The sequence below is a fragment of the Lissotriton helveticus genome, chromosome 4_1, assembly GCF_964261635.1.
Source record: "Lissotriton helveticus chromosome 4_1, aLisHel1.1, whole genome shotgun sequence".
Lineage (NCBI taxonomy): Eukaryota > Metazoa > Chordata > Amphibia > Caudata > Salamandridae > Lissotriton > Lissotriton helveticus.
The window spans coordinates 100078637-100102890 of record NC_136063.1 but is presented as its reverse complement, the minus strand read 5'-3'; the positions used below and the strand labels follow the sequence as shown (position 1 = coordinate 100102890).

The following is a 24254-nucleotide window of genomic DNA, read 5'->3' as shown; positions in this document are numbered from 1 at the left end:
ACGACACATCATGTAGGAAGGTAGATCCCTGACTATGGTTGCCCCCAACTTTTTTGCCTGGTGTTTTGCTGGTTTTCTGACTTAGTTGACCTGAGGCCCTGCTGTTCAGGACCTCAGGCCCACTGCTCTCTCTGTAACATGGATTCCATGTACCTTAGGTACATATCTAAATTGGATACTGAGCCACCTTATCAGTCCCTGTACAGTGTACCTTAGGTACCCAGGGCATAGGTGTACCCAGGGCCTACCAGGAGCTGCAGCATGTATTATGCCACCCCTGGCTGGCCATCCAAATCTGACACAACTGGCTGCTTGACAGCTGGGGCAAGGTGGTGTAATCACCCTTTGCTTTAGATATAGTATACCTATATCTAACCCTAAAATGGACACACAGACATCCTATCAGTCACTCCTATGGCAGGCCTTAACAATCCTGAAGGCAGAGTGCTTGGAATCGTGTGAGATGGTGCTCTGGCATGAGCTGAGCCTGTCTGCGGCTTTCGGGACCCATCCCTTAGCCGTTTCCATGATATCGCATACCATATACTCTTAAGTGCATTATAATCCTCGCGGTTAAATGCCAACTCTGGTATCGCTTTATCAAAACATGTCGAGTAAGGTGTCATACGAATTGGAATACTAACCCCTCGCCAATTCTGGCGACGGGGTTAGCATTCCACCCTTCTAGAGGGACACGACATGCATGTAACCTATAACCCGGTTAAAAGTCAGACAGAGCCTTAGCATCCACAAAATGGATGCTGCCACCGAGACACAAGTCTGCCCTCCTGCTGCTGGGAGTCCTCCCAGAGCAGGAGATAAGGACAAAGGGTTTCCTGCCAGGGGCGGTGCCAGCACCGTCCCAGACAGGGTTTTGTGTATTGTAGGTAGGCAGGGCTTCAGAGGAAGGTGACTGCACGTGGCACCCCGGTGCTCACTGTGCATAGGCTGGCTTAAACCAGTTCCAGGGACACTCCAGACCCTGTGCTGGGGAAAAGCCCGCCAAGGAAGTGGGTGTAACCACCCCCCTCCTGGTCCCACCCCTAGGGCAGGACTTAGTCGCGTGCCAGCCCCCTTTTCCAAGATAAAGGTAGAGACTGGCCCCCTTCCAAATCAGATCATCTTTGAATCCTGAAACTACTTTCTACGAAAGGAACTCAAGACTTCTTCCTAAGATTTCTCCCTTGTGGCTAAGGAGTAGTCACCCTGCATCCGCAGGCACCATCTAAGAACACTGCGGTCTGCTGCACGTCCTTCCTCCGGAATCCGACTGCCCAGCTCGACGAGACCCGGCTTCCCTGGCACCTCTGACCTCTACCCACCTCTACAGCCCAGCTGAGAACCGTGGGTGCGACGAGACCTCAAGGGACCGGCCATCGCCAAGACTGCACGACTTCTGCACAGCAAGCCCACCGAGTAATTTCCTGGTGAGTGCTTTGGGGTCCGAGAAGCCCCCACCCTGAGCAGCTCCAGCACCGAAGAGCAGCCCCCCAGCATCTCCACGATCGGCGTGGGGCCCTTCTGCTTTTGCTTTGCTCACCGCGTTGTTTGGCTACTAGCCCGCTGGCTTGTGGCCTTCTGAACGACGCCCGACGACAACACTGCTGCTGGTCTGGTTGCTTCAGACTGGCCCTTGCCTCCCTCCATCGGAGAAGTATCCTGGACCCTCCTGGTCCGCCCAAGACGCCATTTTAGGTCCACCGCGTGGGCCTTGCATTTGCCAAGACTTGTTGCCCAATCCTGGGTCCAGCGACGTCGACAGCAAGAACCTTCGTGGGACAGCTCGCACCTCCATCCTGGTCGCCGACAACGCCTCCTGGTCCGAGAGACTGCAGAGCCCAGCAGCGCCCACTCACCTGACTGCGGTGACTTCGCCCGGTGCCATCCTGGTGCCCACTCAATCACTGGCTAGTGATTTAAGAACTTGGTCCCCTCTGCTTTCAGGTTTCCTTCTTCCTTGATCCAGGCTTGGATCCATCGAACTTTCCTTCACTGGTCGCCTGCCAGCAACTTCTTCCTTCCAGGCTCCTGGTCCGGCAACGAGATTCCCGACGTCTTTTCAGACCTATGCAGCTGCAGCCCTTGGGCTAGGTAACTTCGGCACTTCGGTGTCCCAGCATAGCCTCACTATCCTAGGGTCAGGATCCACTGTCGTTTTCTCCCTACCAGGTCGGGTGCGCCCGTGAACACTAACTTTGCCTTTACTAGCTTCCATAGACTTTGTCCCGCATCCCGCGTGAGAGTGCACACTCTGCACCCGAGTCCCCTAGGTCTCCTAGAAGTAATCTAACGATTCCCTAGTCAAGTCCTAGCGATTCCAAAGCCTATTAGTACTGTACTTACCTGCTAGTAATTTCGCATTCCACTTTTAGAATATATGGTTTTTCGTGCCCCTCGGGCATTTGTGTATAACGTGCTAACTTAAGTATTTTCATAAGAGTTTTGTTGTGTGCTTAGCACCCTGTCCTCATAAAGAGTACAGGGTTGTTGTGATTCTAATAAATACATTGTTTATTTTCATAACACTTGTGTGTTGTCCTTTCACTGGGTGTTCAAGGGGTAATGTGATGGTAAAACAGCTGGCTTAACACGCCCTCTAGAGTCTTAGCCTTAGACTGCTCGTATCCATGCTACTAGGATAGCTGGTCTATAAGGTTGACTTACAACCAATCATCAATAAGGGTTGTTTGGACTGATATATAGTGATCACTAGAATAGTGAACACTGCACATCAGGCCAACTTCTCACACATCATGAAACGGAGCCCGTTCAAGAAATGTCCCGTGTGTGGATCGAAGTATCCCCACATCGACGTCCACCCGGTGTGCAACAAGTGCCTGTCGCCGGACCACGATGAAGCCAACTGTATGGCTTGTTCCCGGTTTCGATCGAAGAAGACGATTCGACTTCGGCGCGTGGCGTGCCTGGAGGCCCAGAAGTCGGCCCCGGCACCGGTGGACATCTTCGAGGGAGAAGAAGCAGACGAACAAGAAGTTCATTTGCAGATTTCACCTCCAGCGGAGGAGATCGACTACGACTACGACGTTGATGCGCTCGATGCAGAAGAAGTCGTCGACGAGGTAGGAGACGACAATGAGGCCTATGGGGCCATGGAAGATAGCTCAGGCGAAGAGCTATGCCCCGTTCGAACAATCACTAAGGCTCAGGTCGAGGGATCGCCACACGGCCTTACCCAAGACCTTACACCCAGATCCAGGGCCTCCCCTACGGGCCCGGCTACGGACACTTCTGCGGCGCAGCCGTTGGTCAAAACGAAACCGAAAGGGAAACCTTTGGTGTCGACGAAAACGAAAGTGATGGAGATGCCGTCGAAACAGAAGACGTCTGTCCCTCTGGCCGCCTCCTCGTCTTCCGAGATGTCGGGGCAGCCGAAGTCGAAGAAGGCTGTCGACCCGGTGAAGCCGAACAAAGACGTCGAGCCAAAGTCGGTCACGGGCGTCGATCCAAAATCGATCAAGGGCGTCGAGCCGAAGACGGTGGCCCCAAACCCTGTTGTCAAGGCCGCCGACCCACTGACGTCGGCGCCGAAGGCCGTCGACGCGGAAGGAGGACACGGCGCACCTAAGAGGGCTGATCCTGTGCCTCGGCCGGAAAAGACCACGACATCGACACTCCAGTCTTCACACGCTGGTGGACCGAGGACGTCTGTCGGGTCGACAAAACCGTCCGCTTCCTTTACGAAGCAGGTGTCGGACTCACTGCATCGCATCAGGAACAAGGCTTCAGCGGTCGATCCGAAGGATGCTTCCACCCCGAAGCAGGCTGCCAAAACGCCAAAGTCTTCGACGCCACTCCTGTTTACGGTGCCGCCGAAGGTGGCACCGAAGGCCTTCGCACCAAGGTCGGTCGCCGAAGCGCCCGTGCAAGGGTCTGCAGGGTCGAGGCCTTCTCAGCAGCTTGGGAGCTTAAAGCATCGACAACCCTTAATGGAGGAGCAGTCGGAACACTTTATCGACGCCGACACCGGTAAACTTACCCTCTACAAGAGAAAGATCACGGCGACACAGCCTTTGGAGTCCTACACTATTCCTTTGAAGCGCAAGAAGCCTTCTACGGATTCCCCGGTTCTGGTTGAGCCACTTGCTCCATGGACTCCAAGAGTTGCTACACCCTCACCCACTTATTCAGATGTGGAGGCTGGGGAAGGTGATGACGAGGAGTATAACTTTCCTGCCAACACTGATCCTGAGGATCACCAGGACTCTTGGGCAGATGCAGGGGAATCAGGTGTACAATGTCAAACCCTCTCCTACTGAGGATTCTGCGGCATTTAATGCTCTAATTGAGAGGGCAGCTAAAAACCATGACGTCCAGCTGCATGCTGACCCTATTGAAGTGGACTTCCTCTTTGATACCTTTTCCAAGGCAGAAAAGACTGTCAAGACTCTCCAAATGCTGAAAGGGGTTCTCAAACATGCTGCAGACATTTTTAAAGAACCCACACGTGCCAGGGTAATCAACCCTAGAATTGAAAAGAAATATAAGCCGGCACCTGGCGACCCTACCTACATCAAGGGCCAGTTGCCATTGGACTCTCTGGTCGTGTCTAATGCCCGGAAGAGGGCGAATTCGCAAACCACTGGTGATGCTCCTCCCCCTGACAAGGAATCTAAAGTTCTGGAGGCATCAGGGAAGAGGGTGGCGGCTCAAGCAGCCAATATCTGGCGTATCTCGAACACTCAGGCACTCTTGGCCAGATATGACAGGGCGCACTATGACACACTAGAGACCCTGTTACAACATCTACCTGATCAGTATAAAGAGGCAGCGGAGATGCTCATTCAGGAAGGGAAGCTCATCTCCAACGCTTCTATTAAGTGTGCACTGGACGTGGCGGACACCTCGGCCAGGGCCATTAACACCAGTGTGATGTTGAGACGTCAGGCATAGCTCAGAATCTCCGGTTTCAAGCCAGAGATACAAACCACCATCCTCAATCAGCCGGTAAACCCTGATAGGTTATTTGGTCCCGAGGTGGATACCACCCTGGAAAAAATAAAGAAGGATACCGAGACTGCAAAGTCCATGGGAGCTCTCCAGTCCCAACAGTTTAGGGGCAGTACTTTTCGTCGCTCAGGCAATAGAGGTGTTTCCAGAGGCCAGATGTCCCAGCAAACGCAATACACTAAAGGTGGGGCGCAGTCCTCTTACACCAAGCAGAGTAGAGGCGGCTATCGGGGCAACAGTGCCAAGGGCAGAGGCCGTGGAAATAACAACTCCCGCTCCTCCGCCACCAACAAACAGTGACGCCCTGCCGCTGCCCCTGTCGGGGAATCCATCACCACAGACAGGTGGGTCAGGAAACTTATCCAGTTCGGTTATTGTCTGGAGTTAACATCCACTCCACCCAACATGCCACCAAAACACCGTCCTATGTCCACAGAGCATTTGCACTTATTGCAGCAGGAGGTACTTGTCATGCTGCAAAAAGGGGCAATCTAGCTCGTGCCACTGGAGGAAGAAGGCACAGGAGTGTATTCCCTGTACTTCTTAATCCCGAAGAAGGACGGGTCCCTCAGACCCATACTGGACCTCAGACCCCTAAACCAGTATATTCTCTCGGAACACTTTCACATGCTGACGCTGCAGCAAGTTCTTCCGTTGCTCAACCAGGGAGACTTCCTCGCAACCTTGGATCTCAAGGATGTGTATTTTCACATTCCACTACATCCATCACACCGAAAATACCTCTGATTCACCATTCAGGGTCGGCATTATCAGTTCAAGGTCCTACCTTTCGGGGTGACCACAGCGCCCAGGGTGTTCACGAAATGCCTGGCGACAGTGGCTGCGCACCTCAGGAGGCAGAACGTTTCACGTTTACCCTTATCTGGACGACTGGCTTGTCCAAGCAAAGTCGGCCCAGCAGTGCGCCGTCAACATGTCCCACACCATTCACCTTCTTCACAATCTGGGATTCTCACTAAATTATCCCAAGTCGCACCTTCAGCCAGCCCATGTGCGGCAGTATCTGGCCGCGACAATAAATACTCTAGCAGCCACGGCTCAGCCGAATTCTGTGAGGATCAACAGCATTCAGTCGCTGATCCAGAGGTTCAGACCGCAACACTCGCTTCCGGCACGAGTGTTCATATAGTTGATAGGCATGATGGCCTCCTGCATCTTCATAGTCCCGCACGCGAGGCTACATATGCGTCCGCTTCAAGAGTGCTTGGCACGTCAGTGGAATCAGGCTCAAGGACAGTTAAAAGACCTAGTGTTGGTGACCGGTCGGGCATACAACTCTCTGCATTGGTGGAATCCACACAACCTTTGCAAGGCCCGACCGTTCCAAGAGCCTGTGCCACAAATTATCCTGAAGACGGACGCATCTCTCCAGGGTTGGGGAGCTCATGTACTCCACTACACGGTGCAGGGACTATGGGCAACGCAGCAAAAGAAGATGCACATCAACTACCTAGAACTAATGGCAATCTTCATGGCGATGAAAGCATTCAAAGTACATCTGTGCAACAAAGTCGTGTTGATCCGGACGGACAACATGACAGCCATGTACTACATTCAAAAGCAGGGAGGTACACACTCTCCACAGTTGTCTCATCTGGCTCAGAGCATGTGGAAGTGGGCCATTCAGAGGAACATCTTCCTCATGGCGGAACACCTCCCGGGCAAGGACAATCAGATGGCGGATCTGCTCAGCAGGTACAGCCACCAAATGCACGAGTGGGAGATACATCCATCAGTACTCCACCCGTACTTCCAGCAGTGGGGTCATCCACAGATAGACCCGTTTGCCACAAGGGAAAACGCAAAATGCCAACACTTTGCCGCCAGGTTCCCTCACCCACAGTCTCAGGGCAATGCGATATGGATGAACTGGTCAGGCAGATTTGCGTACGCTTTTCCCCCAGCACCTCTCATACCGCTGGTGGCACGAAAGCTAAAGCAACACTCGATAACACTCATCCTGGTTGCTCCAACGTGGGCGCGCCAACCATGGTACACCACGTTTCTAGAACTCTCTGTGGTACCGCATCAAAGGCTGCACCTCACGCCCAGACTTTTGACGCAGAGCCATGGCGAAATTCAGCACCCAGACCCGCAACAGCTCAACCTGGCGATCTGGCTCCTGAAGTCTTAGAATTTGGCTACCTTAACTTGCCTCCCGACTGCATGGATATCATACGGGAGGCAAGAAAGCCCACCACCAGAGCTTGCTATGCAGCAAAATGGAAGCGGTTTTTCATTTACTGTACAGAACACAACATCAACCCGCTAGATGCATCCACTCACAACATCATCTGTTATTTGTTACATCTTTACAAATGCAATCTGGCATATGCTTCCATTCGGATACACTTATCCGCCATAGCGGCTTATCTCCAAAACAGGCAGCATCTCTCCGTTTTCAGAGTGCCTGCCATTAAAGCCTTCCTAGAAGGACTAAAACGGGTCATCCCTCCCAGGACCCCGCCGGCTCCTGTATGGAACCTTAATGTGGTCCTCACCAGGCTGATGGGCCCACCTTTTGAGCCTCTGCATTCATGCGAGGTTCAGTTTTTAACATGGAAAGTGGCTTTTCTAATAGCCATTACGTCTCTGCAACGTGTTAGTGAGCTCCAGGCGCTCACTGTACAAGAGCCATTCATACAAATTCACTTGAACAGGGTGGTGCTGCGCACTAACCCTAAATTTCTTCCTAAGGTGGTTTCACAGTTCCATGTCAATCAGACCATTGAACTGCCCGCGTTCTTTCAAAACCCAGAGACAGTAGCCGAAAGAATGCTCCACACTCTTGACGTCAAACGAGCTTTGATGTACTACATCGATAGGACCAAGGATTTTAGGAAGACACAACAACTCTTTGTTGCCTTTTCGGCCCAGCACAAAGGCAACCCCATTTCCAAAGCAGGTATAGCCAGGTGGATCGTTAAGTGTATTCAGATTTGCTATCACAAGGCTAAGCGCACTTTAACGGTCCCCCCCAGAGCCCACTCCACCCGCAAGTTGGGGGCCTCCATGGCTTTCCTTGGTAATATCCCTTTGGAAGACATTTGTAGAGCAGCCACATGGTCTACACCACACACATTTACTAAACACTACTGTGTAGATGTGCACTCCAAGCAGTTGTAGGGCAGGCTGTTCTTAAGACACTGTTTCAAACGTCTGCAGCTGGCACAGGCGGCCGCCGTTAATGGAGGGACTGCTGTATATTCTATGCTATAGATATGAATTCAGCAGCCCACATGCCTCGAACTGAATATGCTACTTACCAGTATGCATCTGTTCTTGGCATGTAGGGCTGCTGACATTCATATCGCCCACCCTCCTCCCCCGGCGCCTGTAGCGGCTGCAGAATTTACACTTACTCTTAGCATGGTCATCGCTCACACTGTTACACTCCATCTTCGCCACAATGGCTAAAAACAATCTGGGGATGGAGTCGATGCCCATGCGCACTGTAGTCCAGGGGAGGAGCCACCTATCTCGTGATACTTCGAAGACTCTTCCAGGACAACAATGTGCAATCATCCGGACCCAACACTAGGCGGCGATCTATGCTATAGTTATGAATGTCAGCAGCCCTACATGCCAAGAACAGATGCATACTGGTAAGTAGCATATTCACTTTGGCACAGCCAGTGTTCAAAATACTGGCTGTACTTTCTCAAGTGCAGTCCCCAAATGCACTGGTTAATATGCGAATACGGGCAATTTAAACAAAACAAACAAATGTATTTGCAATGTCACCAATGGTTCTCGTCTTATTTGTAGTTACTCTTCATGTGGATTATAAATCACTAGTCTTTTGTGGATTTTCAGATTTCATGTAATAACATCAATCAATTCTCAAACTTTTGTGTCCAAAGTGTTAATTCACCTCCAAATATTTTGGTCACATGTTCTTTGGTCCAAATTCCTCCTTTGTATTTGGGATGTTTTTGAATTTGTGCATTATGGTGTGCCTGCCAGCATCCTATCCATTCCCTTTGGTCCTGAGAACGACAGACAATTGGGTCCCCCAAATTGTCCACCGAGGCTATGCCCTTCCATTTCTTCCTACCTCGCCACAGCTTTCCACCGCCTTCAGGGCGGCTAATGGAGGACCATCTATCTGTCTTATGGCTAGAACAGCAGGCCCTTTTGGCCAAAGGTGCCATAGAGAGAGTTCCGGTCTCAGAAGTAGGAACTGGATGTTACTCCCACTGCTTCCTTGTTCTGAAAAGACAGAAACCTTTTCCCTATTGTAGATATTAGCCCTGTCAGTACCTTGTTGGAGAAGGACAAATTCAAGATGCACATTCAAGCACAGGTCCTGGCATTGGACCTGCATGATGCTTATTTTCACATACCTGCCCTGCATGCCCACAGGCACAGTCTGTGGTTCACATAGGACCAGGAGTAATTTTTGCTCTCCGTGTTCACCTTTGGCCTCGCAAGTGCTCCTTGGGTGTTTACGAAAACAGTGCCGGTGGTGGCAGCACATCTACGAAGTTCAGGGGTTCCAGTCTTCACCTACCTTTATGACTTGCTGTTGAAGGAAAACTCTACCCAGCAACTTCTCAAACACCTCCAAACGAACGACAATAAACCTCTTTTTGTCTTTAAGGTTTGCTATCAATGTGACTGAGTCACACCAGACTCCTTCGCAGATGCTACCTTTCCTCTGAAGTATTCTGGGTGCATTGCAGTTTCATGCCTCCTGCCAATCTTCCCTACCCAGCCCCCCACCCGCTGCCCACCTGTGTGGGGAGTCCAGGACATTCGGGCTATGATCCTGCTGTTTCAGCCTCTGTCTTAAATCTCTGTGAGGATGATTCTGAAGCTGCTTTAACTGATTGCCTTCTACAGGTAAAACATGGCAGGTGGCTAACGCAGGGCCTGCAGTGGAATTTGAAGACCCAGTGGGACAGTGTCATGGAATCTATCAGATTGCACCCAGATTTTGGAGGAGACTGCAGGCTACATTCAGCAGTGGATGCTGGTTCACGGTTGGACCAGCAGCAGACCCCTCCCCTTACACCACCCAAAGCTAGCTGTGGAGACCAATGCATTGATCTGGATTGGGGAGGCCATCTGGGAGAGGTGGAGATCAGAGGCATCTGGTCTCTGGTGTAGGCCCAGCTCCATCAACCGTCTGGAGTTACAGACCTTCCGCTTGATACTGAAAGCTTTCCTCCCATCCATCAAAGGGAGGCTATTGCAGGTGCTCATGGGCAAAACCACTGCCATGTGCTACTGCAACAAGAAGGGACAGGTGAGGTTCTGGACCCCGTGTAAGGAGGCACTAGACTACTGCATGTAGCTAGAACACCAGGGGATTTTCCTGGTGATACACCACCAGGTGGGACCTCTAAATGCCAGAGAAGACCTAGCCAATAACAATCGACAGTTGCACCCAGAGTGGCATAAGGTATCTTCGGAGAATGAGGAGAACCTTGGCTCGATCTTTTCTCCACCTCCAAGTACGTGCAATATCAGCACTTTTGCACACTGGAATTACCTTGATGGCTCTCTTTCAGATCAGCCCTCTTTATTTAAATCACCTGTTATGAGTTTTAAAAAAATGTTTGCAACTTAATGTTTCCGCCTACTCCTTTGATTAGTGACAACTGAATGTAGTCCTTACATTTTTCATTTGCACTCCCTTTGAATCTCTACAGAACTGCCCATTACAGCTTCTCATCCTCTTGACAGTTTTCCTCATCGCCATAACATCCTCATGACATGTAAATGAGCTGCAGGTCACTGCTTTGAACCAATCATACATAACTTTCTTTCTAGAAGTTGGTCCTAAGGATCTAGGCCTCCTTTTTCCCAAAAGCTGCGACTCCTTTTCACATTGAGCAAAACATCAGTCTCCCAGCATTCTTCGCATCATGCCTCAAAGGAGGAGGAAAGGTTCCATCAGTTGGATCCTAAAAGAGCTTTTAGCTTTTGCATTGATTGTACCAAAGCCCATCGGGGGACGATCAAGTGTTTATTTGATTCACTTGAGCGAAAAAGGACAAGGTAGGGGAGAAGAGAACCAGTGCTTGTTGGAATTTGCTCTGTATTAAAATCTGGTATGTAGTGGCCCAAAAGCTGCCCCAGAAGACTTTTAGGCTCATTCCACCAAAGCCAAGCCTGCTACCATTATGTAAGCAAATGAAGTGCTTGTTCTAGATATTTGTAAGGCTCTATCTAAAAAGGCCCACAGGTCTAGAGATCTGCGCAGTGGTCACAGCCAATCTGTTAAAGAGCTCTGCATATGGGAGCACAGACATCCTAGAAAGCAAATGATGCTAGTACGCATGGGTGGCACTTACGTGCAGCTTTGCGCAGCCCTTCTGAAACGAAACGACTTCAGTGCAGAGCTGCACGTTGCTACCTACCGGCAAGCAGGAATACTGCTAAAGTGTTTCTGAATATTAGTCTGATCCCCGGGGAATATTCAAATAGAGAAGAGTTTACAGTGAGCTAGAGTAGCCAGAATATTGTGTGCACTACAATAAGATTATAATTTTAACCAATCTTGAAACTATATTCCCAGCTTCCTAGTGTTAATCAGTGTTTATATTCATGATGAAAGGGGTTTTAAGGATCCACTAACTATTACTGTAAATCTCACAGGATGGATTGTTCCCTAATGCACACCATACCCATGTAACGCTCTGTGGGTTTTAGTCCATCGGATTTTCTGTCTCATATTGGTACGTTGACTGAGTCTTTCGTGCCAGAGGGTCTAGAGAACCCTCTCTTGGGTCTTGTTTTAGATATGAATTGCAGAATATTCAACACGTTGTAGTACAGGTATCCTCAGTCTAGTGCTTAGTAACAGTATATTTCACTATCCACCTCCTGTTCAATTCAATTAGGGATAATACAGCTGTGATGTGGCCCTCTGTTACACTTATGGTGCACAACAAGCTCTCCTGCTAAGATCACTCCTCACAGAAGCCGTATTGCCCTCTCTTAAAGTCGGAAACAGCAGTTAACACCTTCTGCATAAAGTGTCAACCAAGATGATCTGCCCACATAACAATCATGGGCCTCGTTTGAAGGCAAGGCCACATAATATGGGGAATGGTAGTTAAAAGTTACTAATGCCCATCAACAACAGGGCAGTAGATCTTCTAGCAGCAGTCCCTGTTATCTCCTCACCCATGAAAGGTAGACAAACAGGCCAATTAAGTCTTATTTTTCTGTCCCCACTTAATTCTCCCAGTGAACGTATATTTCAGGCAATTAACAGTAATCTGATAGAGACTTCTTGCTGCAGATTCCTTAACTGGAAACTTTTCATGAGCAGTACCCCTGCACACCAGAGGTTGCGTCTCTGTGTGGTGTCGTCGGCGCCAAAAGTGAAGTTCACTGTGCCTGTGTAGGAACCACACGAGTGCACTGATATCAGGTAAGGAGTCTGCTAGATTCTCTCTATCAGATAGTGAGTTACTGAAGCTAATTAACTTGTTATTTAGTGCCAGTATCTTAAGCATTGTGATCAGCTGGGATAATCTCAGCTTTCATTTCACCCTGCTAATGATGTTGATGTTGTAAATATGTAATAATTCTGTTTATTATTACTACAGGCTTTTTGGTATTGCACATGAAGCAGGAGCACTGTAAGCAAGTGGATCTAGACCACCTACTTTCTTGTGAGTAAAAGACACGCTTCAAAAAGGAACATGTCACTACATATGCAATCTTGTTAATATATTTGAGCTATAACGGGCCAGTTGGAAGAATATTCTGCATGTCTCAATATGTTAGTTACAGCTTAGTTACGTTACACTTTGAATACTTAGTGTGCTGTGGTGGTGTTTTCTGTGTGCTTGACAAGCTTCAAAAGCTTCATCTTATTTATTTATTCATTCAATGTTTTGTATAGCGCAAACTTGACCCCGTAGGGTATCAGAGCGCTACACATGTTCAGGGCATGGTTACTTTTCCGGTACATATATCTGTATAGCATTAATATATTCCAGTCCAGTTCAAAGTTGACATCTTTATTTCTTTTGATAACTGTTATAGTACGTTCGCATGCTGAAAGACTAGAGGGACCATGTCCCCAAGGTAAGCAAGAGCCCTGTAATGGACAAAGGACATTAGCTCTAAAACTCGTGTCCTTGAGCAATAGTATTTGGGCGAGCCATGTATGGATGCTCTGTAATGTTTGCGGTAAGAATTTACTCCTTAAGAAGATCTTGGTTTCTTTCTTGAATCTTGTGTGGTTGGGTAGCCTTCTGATGTCTGGGGTAGCGAATTCCATATTCTCGGTGCTGCACCTGAGAATGCTGTGTTGTAAGGTTTTTTTATTTGGCGAAAATCAGTGGTTTCAGCACTAGGTCTCTGGCACTCCTCGATTGTTTGCTTCCTTCAGAAATAACCAGTATCTGAAAGAAACAGGTAAGTGTTAGATTCCTTACCTTAGAATATCCCCAGGCGTCAGACTGGATCCGGAAAGTTTTCGTCAGCAGTACCCCTGCGCGTCGGTAGGCGTCGTCTGCGGCTCCGCGTCCGTCGTCGGCGTCGTGATCGCCAGGATGACGTTGTCAGAGTACTTAGACGCCGCCCTCGCACGCTGACGTCAGTTCTTCTTTTTTCCGCGCCAGCAAGGGCAGATCCGGGAAGAGTAGTACTCTAGTCCTTTTTCGACTAACCTTTTTGTTCTCTTTTGATCACTTTTCGAGTCGACCTTTGACTTGCGGTGTCGATAGGGATGCCTGGTTTTAAACCTTGCGAGGCCTGTCACCGCCTGATGTCGGTGACCGACCCCCACCGTCGGTGCCTTTACTGCCTCAATGCCGACCACGATGACAAGTCGTGCCCCGACTGCCGGGCCTTGACCTTGAAGGCTAGACGGGAGCGGTCCCGTAAGCTGCTCGAGGTCCGGCAGTCGGCTCCGCTCGAGGTCCCGGTCAAGGAGGAAGTCGAGGGACTGGTCGTGGAGCCGCAGTCATCGCCGCTCGTCAAGTCACCACCACTCGTCGGGCTCCAAGTCCTCCGGTAAGTCGAGGCATTCGAAAAAGAAGTGGAAGAGGCGTCCTCGCTCTTCTGACTCCTCCCCATGCTCGCGCGACGCGGCTGGAGGTGCGGGCGACACCGCCCAGGCGGCTCCGTTGGAGCCGCAGGCGCCGCGTCCAACTCTATACCCGCCGGTCTCTGGGCTGTACGCGACGGTGGAGGAGATCAGTGCTTTCCTCACGGCCATGAGGTCACACTTCCCTCTGTCGGAACCTGCTGAGCCACCTTCGGGCCCCGCGGGTCTGACTGGGAGCCCTAGCGGGCCGGTGGCTCCGGCCCCGGCGGGTGCTTCCGCCCCGGTGCTGTAGTCGACTCCGGTCCTGACCCAGCAGGATCCAGGCCTAGATCCGGGTCATCGCCAGTCGACCTTACGACTCCTCCGCTGGCACCGACCCAGAGGGTGTCGCTCCTGACGCTGTCCCCGGACGACGTGGACCCCAGTTTCAGCCCCAGTCCGTGTCCAGCGTCGCACCGGCGCCGTCTCCGGCGTCGATGGGTAAGGCCTTCACCTATGACCCGGCTCCATTATTTTTGCCTGCTTATCAGGAGATGGATGACGAGGAGGACTGGGGGAATGCCGGGATGCAGCACGCTACTCGATCCGGTGTGGACTTGACACCACTGACTCGCTGGGTAGAGCGATTGCAACATCAGTGGTGGTTCGCTACCACGCCTGGCTGAAGTCTGCCAACTTTTCGGGAGATGTCCAGGCCATGCTCATGGACATGCCCTTCGATGGCCGTCGCCTCTTTGGCGGCAAAGCGGACAGTGCGCTGGAGCGTTGCTAGGACTCCAGGGCTATGGCCAAGTCCTTGGGCCTAGGCCAACGCCAGCAAACTTCCGCTTTTTGCCCCTTTCGTGGCCAAGGAAGGGGCGCCCCCACACGTCCAGCCAGCCACAGGCCGCAGAACCAGTCTCAAAGCGGTATCGGACGTGGTTACTGCCGTGGCGGTGCCGGGGGACAACGGCAGGGTCAGTCCACATCCGCTCCCGCAGCATCTGCCTCTAAGACTTCCTAGTCCGGCATTTCAGGCCCATTCGACGCCAGTGGGGGGGCAGGGTTCACCATCACCTCCTCCACTGGTGTACCATCACGTCAGACAGGTGGGTGCTGCAAATCGTCCGAAGGGGCTACTCCCTCCCCTTCGAGGCGACCCCTCCAGCCATGCCACCGCAGTGCCCCCGCATGTCGGGGGATCACTTGCAACTTCTGCAGGAGGAAGTTACGGCCCTCTTGGCCAAGGGGGCTATTGAGCAGAAGTAGGACGTGGTTGCTATTCCCACTACTTTCTGGTACCCAGGAAGGGCAAAGGAGGCCTACGCCCTATCTTGGACCTACAGATCGTCTTCCTCCGGAAGGAGAAGTTCAAGATGCTGACTTTGACTCAGGTCCTAGCTGCCCTGGATCCAGGAGACTGGATGGTAGCGTTGGAATTGCAGGACGCGTATTTCCACATCCCCGTCCTGCCGGCCCACCGTCGCTACCTGCAGTTCACGGTAGGCCACGAGCACTTCAGTTTACAGTGCTCCCCTTCGGCCTTACCAGCGACCCTCGGGTGTTCACGAAAGTGATGGCAGTGGTCGCAGCTCATCTGCGCAGCTCAGGGGTTTCAGTCTTCCCCTATCTCGACGATTGGTTGTTGTAGGCGGGCTCGCCCCAAACAGTCGTCTCCCACCTCCAGACTACGGCCGACCTCCTGAACACGCTGGGGTTCTCTATCAACGTTCCAAAGTCACACCTGTGCCCCTCTCAGAATCTCCTTTTCATCGGAGCGGTTCTGGACTCGGCGCAGTTTCGGGTTTATCCCCCCGAGCAGCGGGTTCGGGATATTCAGGCTCTGATTCCGATCTCTCAGCCTTTATCCCGAGTCTCGGTCAGGTTGATGCTGCGGCTCCTGGGGCTGATGGCCTCCTGCATTCTTCTGGTGCATCACGCCAGGTGGCGGATGTGGGCTTTCCAGTGGGACCTGAAGTTTCAGTGGGTACAGCATCAGGGCAACCTGTCCGACCACGTCCTGATCCCGAAGGGCACTGCGAGTCAGTTGCAGTGGTGGCTCACAAACCGCGATTGGGTCAGTGGCAGATCTCTCTCCCTACCCCAACCGGAGCACGTTGTGAGAACGGATGCGTCCCTCCTGGGATGAGGGGCCACATGGAAGGGAGGGAGATCAGAGGCCTCTGGTCTCCGGTGGAGTCCCGGCTCCATATCAACCAACCTTCTGGAGCTGCGGGAGATCCGACTTGCACTGAAGCCATTCCTTCCCTCTGTCTGGGGAAGTGTAGTGCAGGTGTTCACGGACAACACCACCGCCATGTGGTACTGCAACAAACAGGGCGGGTGGGGTCGTGGACCCTTTGCAAGGAGGCTCTGCGCCTCTGGCAATGGCTGGAACACCAGGGCGTCACCCTGGTGGTTCAACACCTTGCAGGTTCCCTGAACGTCAGGGCGGACGAACTCAGCCGCCGGTGCATGATGGATCACGAATGGCGTCTGAACTCGGATGTGGCGCAAGGTCTCTTTCAGCAGTGGGGAGTGCCTTGGTTAGATCTATTCGCCACCGAAGAGAACACGCAATGTCATCCATTCTGCGCATTGGAATTTCCAAGGCGGCACTTGCTTGGCGACGCTTTTCGTCGCGAGTGGAGCTGTGGTCTGTTGTATGCCTTTCCGCCTATACCACTTCTGCCCAGAGTGCTGAAGAAGATCAGGCGAGACCGGGTGTGAAAAGTTGGCCTGGTATATGATGATCACTATTCTAGTCAGACCCTCCAGAATATCGCGATTTGCATCAAAATCGGCACTTTTGTAAAAATGCTGCAATTTTTACAAAAGTGCCCGCGAAATCGGCACTTTTGTAGAAATCGCGGCATTACAAAAGCCGCTATATCATGGGGGCCCACCTACGTTGTTTATTGGGGCGGGCGGGAAGGACACAGAAGCACAAAAGAATAACTTTCCAGGCTTAATGGGGCATTAGCAGCTCACTGTGACGGGCTTTGAAGTGCCCCTCCCGCGTCTGGCCCCCCGCTGGAGACCCTCCCGGTGACTGGGGCGAGGCCCCGCCCTCTCCTCTGGAGCCGAGGGTCAATATGGGAAAGAAAGGGCGATTGTTCGCTGACCTGTGTGAGGAAGGCCCGGGGGGAATACAACATGTGCAGCCAATGCTAACACGGGGCTTTTTTTTTTTTTTTAAATAGCGACATCTATCTTCGGCTGTCTATCTGTGTCTATATTTGTCTCTAGCTGCCTACCTGGCTGTCTTTTTATCTCCTCACTGTCTGCTTCGGTCTGTATCTTTCTTCCTTGATTATACTGAATTTTACAAACTAGTATGTTTTACATTCTTGGCAAAGCAATGAGGCACACGTGATCTTTTATTGCACGTCTGCCATCTGCCCGGGCCCGTCTCGACTGTCCAGAAAGCCCCAGGCTAAAACATCAAAATACCAGTGAGCATTCTTTCTGGCACGCATAATGAAGAAAAGACTTTAATCCACAAAAGCAATGCGTTTTTTTAAACCGTATCCTCGTGGCCAGAATAGAGCAGGTTGAAAGAATGACCTCTGCAGACACAAACACTAGCTCAAACCGAAGGTTTCTTAGTGACTGGACCAAACTTTTTCTTCACTGGCAGGATGCAGCAACAGCTTGGAGTGGACAAGCATGGACAGATGAACCTCTGGGAGCCGGTGGATTTGTGCTTTCTTTGGCAGGCAAAATACACCAAAGGGAAGCGCAAAATAATAGTCAAAGGTGATAATCCCGTAAAACAGAAAATGTAAAAAAATAATTTCTTGAAAAAAACGCATCTTGTGCAGTTAATTCTGTCATTTTTCGTCTTCCAAAAATTCCCAATATATGCAAGTAGGAGTTCAGGAGGTTTTAACAAAAAGTAACCCCTAAACCAGAGCTTTACCACTACATTGTCGACATTCATTTCGTGTAACTGTCAAGCTGTAGGAAAAGGGAATTACTTAAACCCACAATCAAGAGTGTTTCTAGGGAGGAATGCTTACATTAGTATACATACATAGCTTCATGTTGTTAAATAACTAAAAAAACTAAGATATCTGTGTTTGTTGTAGGAAAAATGGGCAAATAAAATGCCGCAAAATTGCCGCTAAATTTTCATATTTGTGCCGCTAAATTTCCATTTTTGTGCCGCTAAATTTGCTAATCCATGCCGCTATATCCTGGGGGGTCTGTCTAGTGAACACCTTGCACCAGTCCAAACAACCCTATGGTGATGGTTGTAAGTCAACCTTATAGACCAGCTATCCTAGTGGTAGCGTGGACAGAACACTCTTAGGCTAAAAGACTCTTGAGGGCGTGTAAAGCCAGCTGTTTTACCATATGTAACCCCTTGAATACCAAATGAAAGGACACCACACAGGATATATATAAAATATATATGTATTTATTTACTAACACAATCCTCTGAACTCTTTATGAAATCAGAGGCAAAAGCACATAACTAGTTACTTAGTCAGAATACGTTAAGTTGCACAATTTACGGTGAGGCCCTAGGGGCGAAGCAAACCATATACTAAGTAAGTGGTATAAGTACCACTTCACGAGAAAAGGAAAGGCCTAGGGCCTCGGGAATCGCTGGGGCTACACTATCTGAACCTTAGTTTAGAAGTAGGAGGCGCGTGCAGTGTCTTTACACACACACGCGAGAGTCAATGTTAAGTCAATAGGAACTTAGAAGTTAGATAAAGAAGGATTTAGGACACTTTCGGTTTAGCTAGGAGGAAACAACTAAAAACCTAGACACTTGGATAGTCAATACCCTTGGGAGCACCGAAGTACTCTCGTTACCTCACCCACAGGAAACGGGTGCATAGGTGTGAAGATGTCGGGTTTCGCCGTTGAAGCCTATGGAGACCTGGAGGAAAGATGCTGCAGGCGACCAGGAGGAAGATGTCCGGGTAGATTCGAAGGTGGATCGAAGATGAGGAGGACCTGAAAGCAGAGGGGACAGAGTCTGGGTCACTAGCCAGTGACCGGGTGGAACCAGGAAGGAACCAGACGACGTCGAGGAGCAATCAGGTGCTGTCGTGAAGCTTGTCTCTTCAGCCACGTGGACCAGGAGGCGTCGAGGACGACCAGATGCTGGAGAGGAGCTGTCCCACGAAGGTTCTCGCAGATGGAGGGGTCGACTGCCGGATTGGGATAAACAAGCCTTGGCAAAGGCAACCCACGCAGGATTCAAAGAAGGCTTCTGATGCAGACCAGCAAGGTCTGAGGTGCCTCACCTTTGCAGGGAGGCAAGGGCCAGACTGGAGCAACCGGACCAGCGAGTTGATTCAAAAGGATTGTCGTCACAGAGGCTACTAGCCAACGGGCCAGCAACCGGACAACGCGTTGAGCAGAACACAAGCAGAAGGGCGTCACGCAGAACTCGTGGAGTGTGGAGGACTGATCTTCGGTGCAGGTGGAGCTCGGATTTGGGGCTTCTCAATCCCAAGTGCACAGCTGCGAGGATGCCTCAGGAGCTGCACAGTTAGCAAGTCGTGGACTTTTTCAAGATGTCCAGTCCCACGTGTCTCGTCGCCTCCACGGATCTCAGCTATGCTGCAGACGTGAAGAGAGGGTCAGAGAGGTCTGGAAGTCTGGGTCTTGTCAGGCTCTGTGCTCGGGTCCCGGCGGGAGCGTCGACAAAGCAAGCCGTTGATTTGCTGGATGGTGCCTGGTTGCCCAGGGTGGTCACTCCTTGGCCACAAGGGAGATTCTTCAGTCTTCAGCTTCAGCAGAATGTGGAAGGTCCAGAGTTTCGTTTCAAGTTTCAGTTCAGGATCAAATCTAAAGTCTCAGGACTCCGCTCCTACCTTTATACAACTAAAAGGGGCTGGATTGCTTACTAGGTCCCTCCTATGAGTGGGACCAGGAAGGGGGGTGGTTACACCCCCTCTCCTTTGTCCAGTATCGCGCCAGAGCTGGGGCTGGTGTGGCCCAGCAACCGGTTTGAACTGGGGTATGCATGGAGCACCTTGCCTGCTCCAGGCAGTGTCTCATTCTATTCAGCCCTCCCTGTCTCAATACACAAAGTCCTGTCTGGGGTGGTGCTCGCACATCCCCAGGCAGGAAACCTATTGTCCAAGCCTGCCTGATTGGAAGGACTCCCAGCAGCAGGAGGTCAGACTTGTGTCTGTGGCAGCAGCATCCATTTTGTGATGCTGGGGCTCTGGTTAACTTTAACCGGGTACAGTAGTTTCAACATGTCTTCTCCCTCTAGAAGGGCGGAATGCTACCCCCGTCGCCAGAATTGGCGAGAAGGTAGTATTCCAAAGCGTATGACACCTTACGCGACATGTTTGGATAAAGTCAAACCAAAGTTAGCATTTAACCGCGAGGTGCATAATGCACTTAAGAGTATATGGTATGGCAATATCATAGAACAGCTATAAGGACATGGTTCTGAAAGCTGCAGACAGGCTCAGCTCACGCTAGAGCACCGTCGCACACATAACCAAGCACTCTGCCTCCAGGATTGTTAAGGCCTGCCATAGGAGTGACTTATAGGTTACTATGTGTCTATATATAAGGTAGGTATAGGGATACTATACCTAAGCAAGGGGTGATTACATGACCTTGCCCCAGCTGAGTGATCAGCCAGTTGTGTCAATTTAGGTGGCCAGCCAGGGGTGGCATAATATATGCTGCAGCCCCTGGTCGGCCTTGGGTGCACCTATGCCCTGGGTACCTATGGTACACTATACAGGCACTCACAAAGGTGACCCAATATCCAATTTGGTATGTACTTACAGTACATGGAGTCCATTTTACAGAGAGAGCAGATAGCCTGGGGTCCTGAATAGCAGGATCCCAGGCCAACTAAGTCGAAAACCATCTAAACACTAGGCAAAAAGTTGGGGTAACCATAGTCCGGTATCCACCTTCCTACACAGGGCCCAAGTCATCCTTGTGGCTCTGGACCTGGGCATGTAGATACTGGTATCCCGAGCTACTCAGCATGTCAGTCGATCCCCCAATTCGTCTGCCTCTTCAGGAGGACCTTCTGTCGCAGCAGTAGGGGACTGTCCTCCACCCGAAACGTGTCCATTCTCCACCTACATGCGTGGAGATTGAGCAGCGGCAGTTGAGGCCATTTGACTTGCCTCCTGAAGTTTCCGACGTGATTCTGTTTCCTCCTGTGCCCTTTTTGATGCCTCAGTGGGACTTGAATCTTGTACTAGGGTATCAGATGTGTGCTCCTTCTGAGCCACTTCATAACTGTCATCTTCGTCTTCTGACTCTTAAGACTGCATTCCTGGTTGCCATCACCTCTGCCAGGAGAGTGAGTGAGCTCTAGGCTCTATCTTCTAAACCTCCTTTCCTCTCTGTCCATCTGGACAAGGTTGTTCTAAGGACTCGTCCTTCTTTCCTGCTCAAGGTGGTCACAGCCTTTCATATCGGGCAGTCCATCACCTTGCCCACCTAATATCCGCATCCCTTGAAAGAGGAAGAGAGGCTCCACCATCTGGACCTAAAACGTGCGCTCTCCTTCTATCTGGACCGCACATGCCAGTTCCGGTTGGACGGCCAGCTCTTTGTTGGTTACGTGGGCGCAAAGAAGGGACGGGCGGAGCACAAGCGGACCATCTCTCGGTGGGTCGTCTGGTGCATCAAGGTTTGCTTCTCTTTGGCGAAAAAGGAGCCTCCTGTTGTGCTGCGCGCCCATTCCACTCTGGCCACAGCAGCTACTGCTGCCCCTGGGTCGGGGAGTACCCTTGAAGGACATCTGCCAGGCAGCTAAGTGGGCCTCGCTGCACACGTTTGATAGACACTACTGCTTGGACAGCCAAGTCCCTGAGAGATGGCTTTTTCGGCCGTTCCTTTCTCCAGGACTTTCTGGTGTGATCTTGGTTCACAGACCCACCACCGGGGTTGCTATTGCTGGGGTATCTATTCTAAGGTAATGAATCTAACACTAACCTGTTTCTTGCAGATGCACAAGTTACTTACCTTAGGTAACGATATATCTGTAAGAAACAGTAGTTAGTGTTAGATTCCTTACCGCCCCACCCATCCTTCCCATTCTGCGAACCGATATCTAGGGTTAAGGACATCCCTTTCAGGGCCCTAGTTTCATGACATCAGTGTCGGTTTCTATCATGGTTCTGCGTTACTGGCACGGAAAGCTATGTACAGAAAACATCAGCGCGCAAGGGCCGCGTCTAAGTACTCTGATGTCATCCCGGCGATCACACCGCAGATGTCGCCTACCGACGAGCAGGGGTACTGCTGACGAAAACTTTGCGGATCCAGTCTGACGCCTGGGGATATTCTAAGGTAAGGAATCTAACACTAAGGCAGTGGGCGCCCCCCTTGCTTCAATCGGCTCACCTCAGGGCCAGATCCGAGGGAGCTCGGAAGCTAGGCCTCCCCCGTCGCTCCAGAACAGGCCACCGCCCCGGCCTCGCCACCTGCCCACTGCAGGGCCGGACGGGCTTCAGCAGCCCCCTGCTGCTCTGGAAGCCCCCGATGGCAGTGGGCGCCTCCCTCGCCGCTACCCCCACTGATGGCTCAGCTCCAATGGGTGCCGGGTGCGCGGCCGCCTCCGCCGGCTTATTGCGGGTTGCCACCCCAGTCTCGTGCTCCGTCCGCAGAAGAGGGCACAGGAGCTCTACACCCCACGGGGGGCCCCCGATGGCAGTGGGCACCTCCCCTGCCGCCTCGCTACCCTCAACTCTGCCCGCGAGGGGCTCTCAGATTGCAGGCCTCACTTGCCACGCTCTAGGCCGCAGCACCGGCCTCGCCTGACTCCGGGCCCCGTCGTCCTGCAGCTCAGCTGCCGCCACCGCCCACCGGTAGGGGTAAACTTCGGATCCGGGTGCATCCCAAGGTCACTGGGACTCTTGGACCCCCTCTACGCGGTCCGAGCTCCACAGGATCAGATGCTGTGCAGGATTTTGAAGCTGGCCGGACGGGAGCTGAGGGAGCTCACGTCCTGTCGGCCATGCTGCTTGGCCATGCCCCCCCTTGTTCGCCCTAAGTCGACAAGTTATGCCCAGACATGGGTCCCTTGCTCACTTTGCCACTGGATTCAAGCTAACCTGGCTGATTAGCCAGAAACCGGTCCCAGGATGCTTGTTTCCGGTCCAGGGAAGACATGGCTTGGCAGTTCGGGCTGGACTGTTCCCAGGAGGCATAGGGTCAGACTGATTTGCATCTGATCATGTCTGTGCTGGAGTGGCGGAGTGAGCTAAAGGATGATGGATCGAACCCAGATCTGTTGACTGGGGGTGAGTGCTTGCAGTGTTCAACACTCCGTCCATCATCCCCTTTAGTTTTGCTTTGTTCGCCCTAAGTTGGCAGGGTATACCCAGATGTGGGTCCCTTGCTCACTTTTCCACTGGATTCAAGCTAGCCTGGCTGATGACGGCTGATTAGCCAGAAACCGGTCCCAGGATGCTTGTTTCCGGTCCAAGGAAAACATGGCTTGGCAGTTCGGGCTGGACTGTTCCCATTTGGCACACGGTCAGACTGATTTGCAGATTGCCATGTCTGAACTGGGGTGGCGGAGTGAGCTAAAGAATGATGATGGATTAAACCCAGATCAGTTGACTGGGGGTGAGTGCTTGCAATGTTCAACACTCCGTCCATCATACCCTTTGGTTTTGCTGTGCTTGCCCTAAGTTGGCAGGGTATGCCTAGACATGGGTCCCTTGCTCACTTTGCCACTGGATTCAAGCTAGCCTGGCTGATGACGGCTGATTAGCCAGAAACCGGTCCCAGGATGCTTGTTTCCGGTCCAGGGAAGACGGCTTGGCAGTTAGGGCTGGACTGTTCCCATGAGCCACAGGGTCAGGCTGATTTGCATATGGCCATGTCTGAACTGTGGTGGTGGAGTGAGCTAAAGAATGATGATGGATTAAACCCAGATCACTTGACTGGGGTGAGTGTTTGATTTGCTCAAACCCTCCATCCATCATCCCCTTTGGTATCGCTTGGTGTGAGGACTTGGCGGAAACCAGAGGATTGGACATTTCTCCAGATGCTTTCTCCCCCTACTGTGTCTACGGAGGAGGGAGCGTCCTTTTTAATGGTGGTCAGAGGGCGGTTGAGGTTCTGGACTTTATCTTGCTCTTGGTGGCAGTTAAGAATAAAGTCTTGACGGAGGTGCTTCAACCAGGAGTCACCCCCTCAGAACCGCTTTTTCCATTTAATGAAGCTCTCACAGACGTCCTGCTTGGGACCTGATACAAGCCCAGCACAGGGTCCCCTATGAAGAGGATGATTGCCTTCCACCATCGCCCTG

At 51.6% G+C, this 24254-nt stretch overlaps 1 protein-coding gene across 5 annotated transcripts in view; it reads left to right on the top strand.

Moving 5' to 3' along the window:
* MROH1 (maestro heat like repeat family member 1) overlaps positions 1–24254 on the top strand; it is a 2054050-nt gene that overhangs the window by 2005245 nt on the left and 24551 nt on the right. For all 5 annotated transcript variants that reach the window (XM_078686516.1, XM_078686513.1, XM_078686514.1 and 2 more), the window contains one exon: positions 12555–12620. In XM_078686516.1, the coding sequence (XP_078542642.1) occupies positions 12555–12620 (66 nt within the window). The remainder of the gene's footprint in view (positions 1–12554; positions 12621–24254) is intronic.